Source organism: Orycteropus afer, unplaced genomic scaffold, assembly GCF_000298275.1.
Source record: "Orycteropus afer afer isolate SDZICR_OR568_19922 unplaced genomic scaffold, OryAfe1.0 scaffold00196, whole genome shotgun sequence".
NCBI lineage: Eukaryota > Metazoa > Chordata > Mammalia > Tubulidentata > Orycteropodidae > Orycteropus > Orycteropus afer.
This window is the reverse complement of record NW_006921783.1, coordinates 1,933,986-1,948,505: the sequence shown is the minus strand read 5'-3', so window position 1 is coordinate 1,948,505 and position 14,520 is coordinate 1,933,986. Positions and strand designations below refer to the sequence as shown.

Here is a 14,520-nt window from a genome sequence, read left to right as displayed (position 1 = left end):
GGTATTAACCATTTTTAATTAGACAATCATATGGTCTACTAAGCTGGGAATAACAAGGAGACATGGTGTCACATTCATCATCAAAAATAACCTTTCAAGATCTAACCTGAAGTACAATGCTGTCAGTGATAGAATAATATTCACATGCCTACAAGGATGACCAGTTATTATGACTATTATTCCAATTTATGTACCAACCACTAGAGCTAAAGATGAAGATATTTACCAACTTCTGAAAATGAAATTGACCAAATGTGCAACTAAGACTCACTATAATTACTTATGATTGGAATGCAAAAATTAGAAACAAAGAAGGATCAGTAGTTGGAAAATACAGCATTGCTGATCACATGACAGAATTTTGCACACCAATGACCTATTCACTGCAAATAGCTTTTCAAACAACATAAACACCAACTATACACAAGGACCTGTGGTGGCGCAGTGCCTAAGTTATTTGACTGCTAACCAGAAGGTTGGCGGTTCAAACCCACCAGCCATTCCAGGGAAGGAAAACTGGGCAATCTACTTCCTTAAAGATTTACTGTCTCAGAAACCCAAAGTGGTTCCCTGTGAGTCGGAATCAACTCAATGACAGTAAATTTTTTTTTAATACAAGTGGACCTCACCAGATGGAATACACAGGAATCAAATTTACTACATCTGTGGACAGAGACAATGGAGAAGCTCACCATCATCAGTCCGAACAAGGCCAGAGGCCAACTGTGGAACTGACCATCAATTGTGTATATGAAAGTTAAATTTGAAGCTGAAGAAAATGAAAACAAGTCATTAAGAGCCAAAATATGACCCTGAGTATATCCCACATTGTCTAAGTTCAGTTAGAGACCGTCTGAAGAGATCTGAGGCACTGAACAACAGCAACTGAAGACCAGAAGAGTTGTGGGGTGACATCATCCACATCTTACATAACAAAAACAAAACGTCTTTAAAAAGACAGGAAAAGAAAAAAAGACCAAAATGGATGTGAGAAGAGACTCTGAAACTTGCCCTTGAATGGAGAGTAGCTAAAATAAATGGAAGAAATGATGAAGTAAAAGATTTGAACAGAAGATTTCAAAGGGAACTTAGAAAGAACAAAGTAAAGTATTATAATGAAATGTGCAAAGACTTGTAGTTGGAAAATCAAAGAGGAAGGACACACTTTCTCAAGCTTAAAGAACTGAAGGAAAAAAAAATTTTTAAACACAAGTACAATTTTGAAGACACTTCAAAAATGGTTGCAACAGAGGAACATTCCAGCAAGATGGAAGAAGGAAAACAACTACCTAGATCCTCTGCAGCCCAAAACAAGAAACCAACTGAAACAGAAACATAGAATAATACTGGAACACTGACCTTTGAAGGGAAAAATAAAGAAGTGGAATAATTACCAACTAGAAACTGAATGAAAACAGTGAATAAGGAGACAAATGGAGCTGGACACTGTTGACTGGCCTGACAATGTGGCCATTTTGAGTATTTGCAAGAAGCATTCAGTTCAGGGGAGCAACCTGAAACTGGTTCTGCTTGCCAAGGACTGTATGGGCAACCACACTGGTAGCTGGGATAAAAAAGCAAGTGTGCCCATAAGATTCAACCATACCCACACCTCCTGCAGCACACCCACTAGGTAAGAACCACTATCAGCTTCTGTACCAACTGATCACTGATAGATAGTGGCCAATATCAGCTCAAGCTGCCCTCAACTGCTTGACACAAGTAGGTAGGTAACAGAGATCTGTTCACATTCTCATCCCGTATCACACCCATCAAGTGACAGGTGGTGAGTACCTAAGTACCACCAAACTAGCAAATAAAGTAGCATACAAGCCCTGTCTGTTTGGATATATCAAACAGAAATATAAGCAAAATAAGAAAACAAAAACAAACAAACAAAAAAACCTTGGTTAATCAAAATAAGAAAAAAAAATCTTGGTTAATCATATCAAAATACAATCACCAATTAAGTATAAATACATTGACATCACAATGTCTCAAAGAGACAACTGACAGTCCAAGATCACAAAAAGAAGTAAGGTAAAGTAGTACAAGAAAGGGACCAGAATACAGAGCTACAAAACCTCCCTGTGGAACAAGCGGCATTGGAACTACCTGATAAGGATTTTGAAAGAATTATATTCAGGCAATTACAACAGATTGAGGCGCAGTTCAAGGAAAACACTGACAAAACTCAAAGAGAAATCCAGAAGATTAATACTGAGATTTCAGAAATAGACGACACATTGAAAGAGAAAAGGAGTAGAATCAAATCAAGGAAGAACAGAATGAGAGTGCAGACTCTGTTAAGGGAACAATCAGAAAAAACAACAAAAATCAATGAAAAAAGCTAAGGCTTATGTGAGACACCATCAAGAGGAATAATTTAAATGTGGTCAGCATTCCAGTATAGGAACAGACAAATAAAACCAGAGAAAAATATAGAAGATTTGTAGGAACAAAATTTCCCTAATACAATGAAAAATAAGAAGATATGCATCAAGAACTTCAAAGAACCCCAAACAGGATAGACCTTAAAAGAAAAATCACCAAGACATATCATAATTAAACTTTCCAAAACCAAAGACAAAGAAAGAATGCTGAAAGCAGCACAGAAAGAATATAAAGTTACCTATAAAGGGCAATCTAAAAGGCTAAGCTCTGACTTCTCAGCAGAAACCATGCAAGTGAAATGGCAATAGGATGACATATGTAAAACTCTGTTAGAAAAAATATCAATCAAGAATTATATATCCAGCAAAACTGTCCCACCAATATGATGCCAAAATCAGGACATTTCCAGATAAAGAGAAATAAAGGGAATTTGTAAAAAACCAGACTAGTCTTATAAGAGATGCTGAAGGGAGTCCTTTGGACAGAGAACCAGCAACAGTAGACAACAACTGGTGATTAACGTATTAGAACATAACTCAGACTAAAACAGAGATATAGAAGTATTCAAAGTAAAATAAACTTACAAGACTGGAAACAGGGAACCAGAGACAGCAATAAGTAAATGAGGACAACTACAAGGCAAAAAGAGGGACTATATAGTGCAGATACAGAACAGAACTTCCAAATGGAGAGGAGGTCATGATGATTTGGAGATTGACTGGGCTGTTTTAAACATAAGAAAAAATAATAATAAATCACAGGATAACCTCAAAGAAAATTAATAAACTTTCTCATCAAAATGATAAAGAAGAAAGGCACAAATGTACTAATGTTAAGCAAATACAAAAACAAAAGCAACAAAGGAAATGATAAAAATATTCACAAACACAATGAACTCAGCACAGAAAATTACATGGAACAAAGAATCCAGCACCACCACCAATAAACAGATATATATTCAGGCAGCCAACAAACTCATGAAGAAATGCTCACAATCATTAGTCATTAAAAAAAGGTGCAAATCAAAACAACGAGATATCATCTCATCTTAGCACTAACAGCAAAGTTCATCAAGACAAAAAATAACAAATGCTGACGAGGATGTGGAGAGACTGGGACTCTCATATACTGCTAGTGGGACTGTAAAATGATACAACCACAGTGGAAAGCAGTATGGCAATTCCTTAAAAAGCTGGAATTAGAAATACCATTTGATTCAGCAATCGTATTAATAGGTATATATCCTAAAGAAGTGAGAGCCAGGACAAAAACAGATACCCATGTTCTGTCCATGTTCACTGCACTACTATTTACAACAGCAAAAAGATGCAAACAACTTAGGTGCCATCAACAGAAGAAAGGATAACCATACTATGGCACATACACACAATGGAATACTATGCAACACTGAAGAATAATGTAGAATCTACAAAACACCATACAAAGTGGATGAAGTTGGAAGACATAATTCTGAGTGAAATAAGTCAATCACAGAAAGACAAATATTGTATTAGTTCATTATTGTAAAAAGTCAAGGGAAGGTTTATATATGGAATGAAACTTTGTTGGTTACCAGGGGTGAGAGGGGAGAGGAGGGAACACTGCCAGATAGGTAGAGACAAGTACTGATTTGGGTGAAGGGAAGGACAATGTAGTAAGTGTGAATGATCAACACAGTGGCACTGAGAAAAAAGAAGACACAGAGACATATATGGGAGGTACAGACAACAAAGATGAAGCCTTTTGCACATACAGTACTGTGTTGGCAGTGATAGCAATCATTGATCTATGGGTGGATAGATGAGAAGATATGCTGAACGATCAGGTATGTCTAGACAGGGGGAGTGTGTCCATGACCATGTACAGGATTGGCAGACAATGTCTCTACAAGAGTATCTGTATGTGCCCTAAGACTGTCCGGGTATATAGTAGAGCTGACAAGGCACAAAGTTGTGGTGACTTCTTGGCCACGGCCAGCTACCTGGAGGGAACGAGTAGTTGGACCTGTGGGCTCAGGACCATGGTCGCAGGGGACATCAAGCTCAATTGGCATAACATACTACACAAAAACAGAGTTCTACATCCTACTTTGATGAGTAGCGACTGCGATCTTATAAGCTTGCAAAGGGCCACCTAGATGCAACGATTCATCTAGATTAACAACCTGAGATATGCAGGTGACACAACTTTGCTTGCTGAAAGTGAGGATGACTTGAAGTGCTTACTGGTGAAGATTAAAGACTACAGTCTGCAGTATGGATTACACCTCAACATAAAGAAAAAGAAAATCCTCATAAGTCGACCAGTAAGCAGCATCACGATAAATGGAGAAAAGACTGACGTCAAAGATTTCGTATTATTTAGTTCCACAGTCAAGAAATCAGATGACGTATTGGCACTGGGCAAATCTGCTGCAAAAGACCTCTTTAAATGCTTGAGAGCAAAGATTTTTTTTTCTTTTTTGAGGACTAAGGTACACTATAACGCAAGTCATGGTATTTTCAATTACCTCATATGCATGTGAAAGCTGTACAATGTATAAGGAAGACCAAAGAATAGTCGATGCTTTTGAGTTGTGGTGCTGGTGAAGAATGCTGAAAAGTACCATGGACTGCCAGAAGAACTAACAAATCTGTGCTGGAAGAAGAGCAACTGGAATGCTCCTTTGAAGCGAGAATGGCCAGAGTTTTTCTTACCTACTTCGATCACATTGTGAGAAAAGATCATTCCCTGGAGAAGGATATTAAGCTTAGTCAAGTGAGGGGAAGGCCCTCAACAAGATGGATTCACACAGTGGCTACAACAATGGGCTCAGGTATAGCACAGATTGTGAGGCTGGTGCAGGACCAGGCAGTGTTTTGTTCTGCGGTAAAAGGGTTGATATGAGTTGGAGCTGACTTGACAGCACCTAACAACAACAACAACATAAAGAGAAAAATGTGCCATGCTTACAGATGTTGTTGTTGTTGTTATGTGCCATTGAGTTGGACACAACTCATAGCAACCCTTCCTTGGGTTTTTGAGGTGGTATCACTACGGAAGTAGATTGCCCAACCTTCCTTCCGAGGAGTGGCTGATGGGTTTGAACCATCAGCCTTCTGGTTAGCAGTCAAGTGCCTTAGGCACTGCACTACCAGAGCTCCCCATGCTCACAGATAGGAAGACTAAAATTATGAAAATGTCAGCACTATGCAAAGCAATCTATAGATTCAATGCAATCCTGATGCAGATTCCAGCAACATTGTTTTAGGACATGGAAAAACCAATCACTATATTATACAGCAAAGGAAAACACCTCAGACAAAGCACTACTGAAGAAGAACAACAAAATAGGAGGGCTGACACTTCCTATCTCAAAACCTAAAACAGCCAAGTATTGATACAATGAGAAATATATGAATTGGTGGAACAAAACTGGATTCCAGACATAGATTCAAACACTGTGGACAGCTGATGCTTGGCAAAGGGCTGAAACCCATTAAAGATGAAAAAGACAGTCTCTTTTAGAAATGGTGGGCAAAACTGGATAGACATTTGCAGAACAAAGAATTAAGATCTATACCTCACACTATACGAAGAAACTAACTCAAGATGGATCAAAGTCTTAAATGTAAAGCTTAAAACTATAAAACTCATCAAAGAGAAAACAGGGGCAAACCTAGGGGCCCTAATTTTTTGGCATAAATAGACCATCAAACATAACCCAAAATGTACAAACAGCAGAAGATAAACTAGATGACTGCGACTTTGTAAAAGTCAGATTCTTATGCACATCAAAAGACATCTCCAAGAGAGTGAAAAGAGAACCCATAGATTGAGAAAAAATATATATACCAATGACATATCTGACAAGAGACTTATCTTTAAAATTTATAGAAAACTTCAACACCTCAATATCAAAAAGACAGACAATCCAATTTAAAAAATGGGCAGAGGACATGAACAGACATGTTACCAAAGAAGATACTGAGGCAGCCAACAAACATACAGAAATACTCATGGTTGCTGTAAACATGGAAGTTACACTGGGGAATGTCTTGTGTTATGTTTTCACCAGGAGGAGGAAATGTTCACAATCATCAGCCATTAGAAAGATGCAAATCAAAAGAACCACGAGATACCATCTCACCCCAGCATTACACTGCTGGTGGGACTGTAAAATGATACAACCACTGAGGAAAACAGTATACTGATTCCTTAAAAAGTCAGAAACAGAAACATTTGATTCAGCAATCCCATTACTAGGTATATATCCTAAAGAAGTGTGAGCCAGGACATAAATAGATAGACATACACCCAAGTTCATCACAGCACTATTCACAATAGCAGAGACGGATACAGCTTAACTGCTCTTCAACAGAGAATGGATAACCAAACTATATGATACCCACACACAGTGGAATACTATGCAACTCTGAAGAATAATACAGAATTCATGAAATAACTCGTAACATGAATAAACATAGAGGACATTATGCTGAGTGAAATAAGTCAATCACAGAAGGGCAAATATTGTGTTAGTCTGTGTTATTGTTATTTAAAAAAAAAAAAAAAAAGTCAAGGAAAGGTTTACGTATGGAAGGAAACTTTCTGTGTTGGTTCCAACAATCTCTCCCCTCATGCTCAGCTATACAATCAGAAGTAATTTTTCACTTCCCCTCTTGAGCAAATACTCCAAATTCCCTTCATCAGTACACATAAACCATGCCTTTCCTTATTGTTATAATGTACATGTTGCTGCTACTTAAGGTTCTATCTATCCCTCTACTAGTGTACTAGATTTCATCACCTTTCACTTATTCAAGGACGTTGCTCCTACAATTAGAACTTCTCTCTTTCATCAGTATGTCCTCTCTACATGATCACTCCCAGTGTCCAGTTATGTCACAACAGCACTCACTATAAAAAAATATTCCACACACACTCACACACACACACACACCCCTAACAAAAACAAAACTCTTCCAACCCTCTTTCCTTTGATCCTATTTATAGCAAAACTCTCTGAAAGAGTTACCTGTATTTGCTTCTTAGCTCATTCTCTCCTAGAGTCACTTTAATCAGGTTGGTTGAAAATGCCTACAAAGGTCACCATTAACCTTGATGTGGCCAAATCCAGTTTTTTTTTTTTTCTTTTTTTTCATCTTGATCTATCACAGAATTTGACATAGTTGATCATACCCTCCTTCAAATACTTCCTATTCTTGACTTCCAGGATACCATATTCTCTTGGGTTTTCCTATTTCAAATGGTCCTTTTCCTTCTTAGTTTCCTTTCCTGGATCTTCCTTTTCTTCACCCTCTCTAAATACTAGTTCCATCCTTGCTCTTTATAGTCTCTCTCTAGGTAGGAAACATCAAATCAACAAAACAGACAAAGACCCCTTGCCTTACCTACAACTTGCAGTTTAATGGAGCTAGCTCCAGAGTTTTTAATACTGATAATTCACTAAAATCTCAAAAAAGAAAAAGTTTCTAATCTCAAGCCACAACCCATTCCTCTAAATTTAAACTCGTATCTCCAAATGTATACTTGACTTTTTCTCCCCCAATGTTTCCCTCCTCTGCAATCATTACCACCATTCATCTAATTGTTCCCTGATGCCTCATCTTTTCTCATATGTACCAGCAATGTCTGAAGGTTCTATCCTCCAAATGTATCAGGAATCTACTACTCATACATCCATCACTTCCAAATTTCTCCAAGCTACCATCTTTCATTTGGTCTATTGCAAATACCTCCCAATTGATCTATCTGCTTTCTATATCTCATTATAACTTGACACCACCTCCTACTACCCACACTACTCTTTATATAATAGTCAGATCTTTTAAGAGATAAACAGAAAAGCTTTCTTCTTAGTTTCCTGTTTGAAACCATCCAAAAGCTTCCCATCATACTTAGACTACATTATAAAGCTGTTAACATAATCCTTAAGACCATACCTAATTTTGATGCTTTACTACCTCTTAGATTTCATTCCTACCTGTCTCCCCATTATCCAATGCATTTCAGCCACCTTAGCCTCCTTGCTGTTCCTCAAACATAAAAAGCACACTATTCTTTCTGGACTATAGCGCTTTGCACTGTTTGAAAAATTCTTCCCTCAGTCATACAGCTAACATTCTCCTTCTTTTATGTAAGTCTTTGCTCAAATATTACCTCCTAAGTAGTATCTTTACTGATTTTATACCTAAAACAGCACAATTTTGTCTTTTTCCACTCCCTTATTGTGCTTTTTCTCCAAACCACTTGTCACTCTCTGATATTGTATTACGTAATTATGTTTTTGTGTTTATTGTTTTCTGCACTAGGTTATAAGCTCAAAAACAGCAAGGAATATATCTGCTTTGTTCAATGTTGCACCTAAAATGGTGTCTGACATATACTAAGTGCTCAATAAATACTTAATGAGTGAAAGCACGTACAATAAAAACACATAGCAATTTTCGGTACTTAACATGAGCCGTATTAAGAAATACAAGAATATTTCTTATTACTCCTACATAAGTGCATAATTATAGACCCACAATAACCTTATTTTCATTAGTGAAATTAAACTGCTGGGTAATTCTCCCTTAAAAAATGTCAGCCTTAAAGGGATTTTAAGTCCAAGTTTAAGTGTCTATTAGCCACATGGAGCATTGCTTTTAATATTTTTTCCTACCAAAAAAAATGCAAATAAAATCATATAATGTGAAGAAAACAAACAAAAAAATTTTGTTAGCATACTTACCATTTCTTTTGGACCAGGGATGTAAGCATGAACTTTTCACAAGTGCTTCATCGACTTTTCCTCCTGACATGTTATCCATGAACTGACGCCCATGTTCTAATGCAAGGTAGCAGTCATTGCAACAGTCCTGCTCTTCAACTCGTATCCAACTGCTAACAACACCAATTTTGGGAAAAGGATCTTGGTCTGCTGCTCCAAAGGGTGAAAATAAATTAGTGCACTGATCCTGTAGCAATAGTATCAATTCATCAGGTAATTTTTCAGATTCCTTTAGTCCTCCATTAACATGTTCAGCAGAGGTAGCCCTGAGAGCTTCAAAACGTTTTTCTGCTTCTTTGCCACAGTCTGTGTTGCGTCCTATGATATCTAGTTCATCTTCAAGAAATAATCCTGAATTGTTTCCAAATTTTCTGTTCATGACAGCACTGAACCCACAGGTACACCTATACTGGGCTTCCTGCGTTGGATCTGGAATGTAAACTCCAACATCGGCACCCTTGATATTCATGTTACAGACACAGATACAGCAACTATCAAAGTTACAGTCTTTATACAAATTCATAACTGATTCTGAAAGGATGAGGTTTACATAAAGACTGTGTGCTTCAGGGATGGAAGGGACAGTTGCAGGTTCAACAGAATTAAGGGGTCTGCATGTGGATGGGGTAGAAGCTGGTGAATATAAGTCTGAATTTTCATATTTGACTGAACCTTGAGCACTAGCAGGTCCACCAGCTCCACGAGGAGTTCTAGGAGTCCTTGGAGTCCTTGGTGTTGGAAACCTGGGGGTGGATGGAGAAGGAAGAATTCCTGCTCCACCATTACTAGGAGGTGCACTGCTAGGAGGCATCCCAAAAGAAGTATGAGTTTGAGGTGTATAAGCAGGGCCATATTCTTGATCCATAGTACTTCCATCGCTAGGGTAAAAGAAAATCAAATACATACATAAAGGAGTAACACATCAGTAATGTGAAGTACAACTAAAAACGTCCCAAATGTTTTTCAGTTAACATTGACAATTATGAAAGAACAGTTAGTATAAAAATTGTAAGTACAATTAAGACTTAATTCTGGTTAACACACCCAACCTAAATTATTGTTGAGGGCTGAGAAACAACTAGTTCCAAATGCATAAAGAAAATCCATAATCACAAAGATACCTACATTTACTATCTAAAAATTTCTTATATTACAAACACACATATTTCTTTGATTTTCTAGATTTAAGAGATGTTCACATAGAAAGAGAGAATGGTAATTTTCAGATGCTACCAATTATGAGATATCATAATTTCAGAGATGTTAAAATGTGAGATGTATGTACAAACAACAGCAATTAAAATTTTGGACTTAAAAAAATGGTGCTTTTGAAGACAAACAAAACATACTGGTCTTAAGTTTTCCAGTAGTTTATCCATGACCAACTATTATAATTATAATCTGTTAAGTAGCAAATAACTTTTAGAATTTTCAAAAACCAGTATCCTTTTTCTAGCTTATCAAGTACTTCTATGAAAAACAATTACAGATTGTTTTTACAGTCTGTAATTTTACAGATACAAGCATTCATACACTATCAATTATAACATAAATCATACCCCTCTTTGATGAATGGCATTGCAGGCCCTGAATGAAGCAATTCCAATTTGCCAACAGTCCAGCTCTGACGGTAAATACACTCTTCTGGTAATTTGATAGGAGGCAGGCATTGGCTTGGTAGAGTTTTTAGAGGAGCAAACATGGAACACCCCACTAGAACCTGGCAATTTTCAGGCTTATAAACGTAAGAAAAATCCTGTAATATAAAGGCAATATATGATTAGTATGTTATCTTCCAGGGAAGGTGGGTAGGGAGGGGAAAAGGGGGAAGCTGACACTGGCCCATTTTTCTCACTTTAAACAAAACAATGAAAGTGTAAATATAATACTCTTTTCTTAAACACATAATAGTGTTAACATTATAATCTGGCACTCAAATTTGTTAACTATAAAACTAGAATCACTATGAAAGTATTTCTGAATATACTACATTTATTCTATAATATAAGAACTGAATTATTTGCCTGGAAAAGTAAGATATTTACCTTAATTTCAGAAGGTTTTGGGCTACAGAATCCCTCATCAACCTCAATTTTGAACTGTGCTCCTATATTAGAATTATTTCCTTCTAGAACAGTTCCTCCAGGTATTGTATCCATATTACCATACTCTTTATTATTCATATTCATTGGAGAAAATCCCATAATGTGCTGTTCCAATGATGGTGGTGTAGGATACATCTTATGGAGATCTGCAGTGCCTGTATTTAATAAAAAAATATATTTGAATCTAATGTGTTTAAGTAACAGGAAGAAGAAATTTGTAATTTGAGATGAAAAATTTGCACATTTATCTGGAGCAGATATGTAAAACTTACTTATGCAAGATAAGGGGTCCAGATTTCCTGCCTTTGATTCCTTGCAGCTAGATTTATCATCTGATCCATTTATTGATTTTTTAGATCCAGGCTATTAAAAAAAATACACATATTTTTCATCTGAAATTTTACATCTAACTCAATTTTAAAACACTCATCATTCAGATGTAATTTAAAAGTAAACGCCATTAATCAAAAGTAACATTTTGAATTTGATATAAAGAACATACTAGATAAACTTCAAAGGCATAAAAGCACATCTTAGGCAATCACTGACCCAAATTAGTTTCTCTGAGTATTTCTTTGATGAGACTTCAGATAATACTCCAAATTAATAGAGGGAAATGTACCACCCAAAAATAGAAGCAATAATCTGTAAGTTAAAACCTATTAAAATGAAAAATAAAAAAACCTGCAGTAAGAAGGGTTTGTAATTAACAAATTCTTACAAAAAGAAGATACTTTTAATACATTTGTCCCCTTAGGGAACATTAAAGTTTCCTATATATTCAATCGAGGGGGGGGGGCATAATTCAATCCATAACAGTTAACATAGCCAATTACATCTGCAAAGACTTTATTTCCAAATAAGGTCACATGCACACATGCCAGGGTTTAGCACTTTAACATACAGTTTGGGAAAATCCAATCCATCCATAACAGTGATCAAATTTCCCATGCCAAGATTTTGATTGTGACCAGTTTTCTATCAATTTTTATACTGGTACTGTTTAATCTTACAGAAACATAAAGTTCTGTCTTTAAGACTATGTGAGATTGTTGATCTAACTCTTAGATTTACTTAAAAGAGTGTACTGACTACAAGCAGCTACTGAGAACAGTGAATACCAATCAAAAGGAGAAGATTGGGTTTTAATGAGAAATTCCTTTAACCAGCAGATGTCTGTTGCACATTTTCTGTAATAATTGCAACAACAGAAATGTGATTATTGATAGTTAAAGAACCTATAGATCATTTTTTGGGCCCATGGAGTAAGTATTAAAATGAATAGCGTTTTAATGCTATTTCCCGAGTCTTAACCATTTTTTGGGGAAGTGTGAACTAACCATACTTTTTTTCCCTTTTTATCAAGTATTTTAAAAAAACAGTCAGAAATGTATGTTTTTCTAGAATATACTATCATCAAGGGAGCTCTGGTAGCATAGTGGCTATGGCACTTGACTGCTAACCAGAAGGCTGGCGGTTCAAATCCACCACCCACTCCTCTGAAGGAAGATGGGGCAATCTACTTCCATAGTGATACTGACTCGGAAACCCAAGGAGGGGTCGCTATGAGTCGGGTCCGACTCAATGGCAAACAACAACAACAACATATATTCAATCAAGGATATCTGGTGGCACAGTGATTAAAGCACTCAGCTGCCAACCAAAAGGTCAATGGTTGGAACCTACTAGCTACTCCACTGGAGAAAGATGAGACAGTTCTCCACTTTTCTCTGCAAATAGGTTTTAAAGATTAAAAACTACTTTTTCTTTGTTTAGTGTTATAAATATGTATCTGTCTCACACTAGTAACTATGATGCCAAACAAATTCAAAAGAAGTAGTATTTCTTAACTGACAAGGAACATAATTTTAATGTTAATTATATATATATTCTCTAAATGAGTCAAGTCCATGGTCATTTCTCAAACCATAGAATAGGAAAATAATTCTACTTCCTAAGGATTGAAGAAAAAGAACATATGGCAGAGTTCAAATTAAGCTTAATCATACGTGTCCTTCAAGCGCATGAACAAAAGGAAAAATAAATCACCTTAGAGTTTCCAGGAGACACTGTTCAAGAATGTTCAAATATGAAGATTTAAAATAAAAACAGAAATCTAATAATTTAATGGGATTTCATTCCAAGTATTTTGTAGCTTGTTTTCTAGGTATTTCCTATTATTCAGGAGCAAAACATTAGTACCCAAATTACAGGTAACTTCTGAAAACTAAAAAAACTTATATGAAACAATTTATAGTCCTAATGGAGCTCTGGTGGCATAGTGCCTAAGGCATATAACTGCTAATCAGAAGGCTGGCGGTTCAAACCCACCAGCCACTCCTCAGAAGGAAGACTGGGCATCTACTTCTGTAGAGATAATGCCTCGGAAACCCAAGGAGGGGTCTCTAAGAGTTGGATCCGACTCCACTGCAGTGGGTATGTTTTAAGGAGCTCTGGTAGCATAGTGCCTAAGGCACTTGACTACTAACCAGAAGGCTGGCGGTTCAAACCCACCAGCCACTCCTCAGAAAGAAGACAGGGCAATCTACTTCTGTAGTGATAATGCCTCGGAAACCCAAGGAGGGGTCGCTGAGAGTTGGATCCGACTCCACTGCAGTGGGTATGTTTTAAGGAGCTCTGGTAGCGTAGTGCCTAAGGCACTTGACTACTAACCAGAAGGCTGGCGGTTCAAACCCACCAGGCACTCCTCGGAAGGAAGACAGGGCAATCTACTTCCATAGTGATATTGTCTCAGAAACCTAAGGAGGTGTCGCTATGAGTCAGGTCCGACTCGACGGCACATAACAACTACAGCGATTATAGGATACTCACTGTTAGCTCATCTTCATCAGAATTGAAGAGATTATCGAGGTCAGTATAAGAGACAGCCAGGTCTGAGTCATAAATCAAACTGGTTGATGGAGGTCGGCCATGACCAGCAGTGCGTGGAGCATCTACTATGTCAATCAGAAAAACAAAAACTCTACTACTGACCAAATAAGTATTATTCTATTAGTTGGAACTAGATTTGTGACTTTAAGCTTATAATAGGGATATGCAACAAGAAACTATAATTTCTTTTTTAAATCTAGAATTTTTCTTTTCCCCCATAGAAATAAAGTTGTAAATAAATGGTAGTTATCTTCCTGGAAGCTAACCAAAGGTCATGTAATTCCTAACACAGCTAAAGTCCTCTTCCTAAATAATGAATGTATCAAATAAAAATATAAACAGTATTAGAAGAAC

The 14,520-nt window shown here is 36.8% G+C and overlaps 1 protein-coding gene across 1 annotated transcript in view; it reads right to left on the bottom strand.

The window, feature by feature from the left end:
• MED13 (mediator complex subunit 13) overlaps positions 1 to 14,520 on the bottom strand; it is a 132,645-nt gene that overhangs the window by 33,343 nt on the left and 84,782 nt on the right. The window contains exons 12-16 of the mRNA XM_007947872.2: positions 14,107 to 14,228; positions 11,547 to 11,637; positions 11,215 to 11,429; positions 10,729 to 10,925; positions 9,131 to 10,047 (exon numbers count right to left, since the gene is read on the bottom strand). Of these exons, the coding sequence (XP_007946063.1) occupies positions 9,131 to 10,047; positions 10,729 to 10,925; positions 11,215 to 11,429; positions 11,547 to 11,637; positions 14,107 to 14,228 (1,542 nt within the window). The remainder of the gene's footprint in view (positions 1 to 9,130; positions 10,048 to 10,728; positions 10,926 to 11,214; positions 11,430 to 11,546; positions 11,638 to 14,106; positions 14,229 to 14,520) is intronic.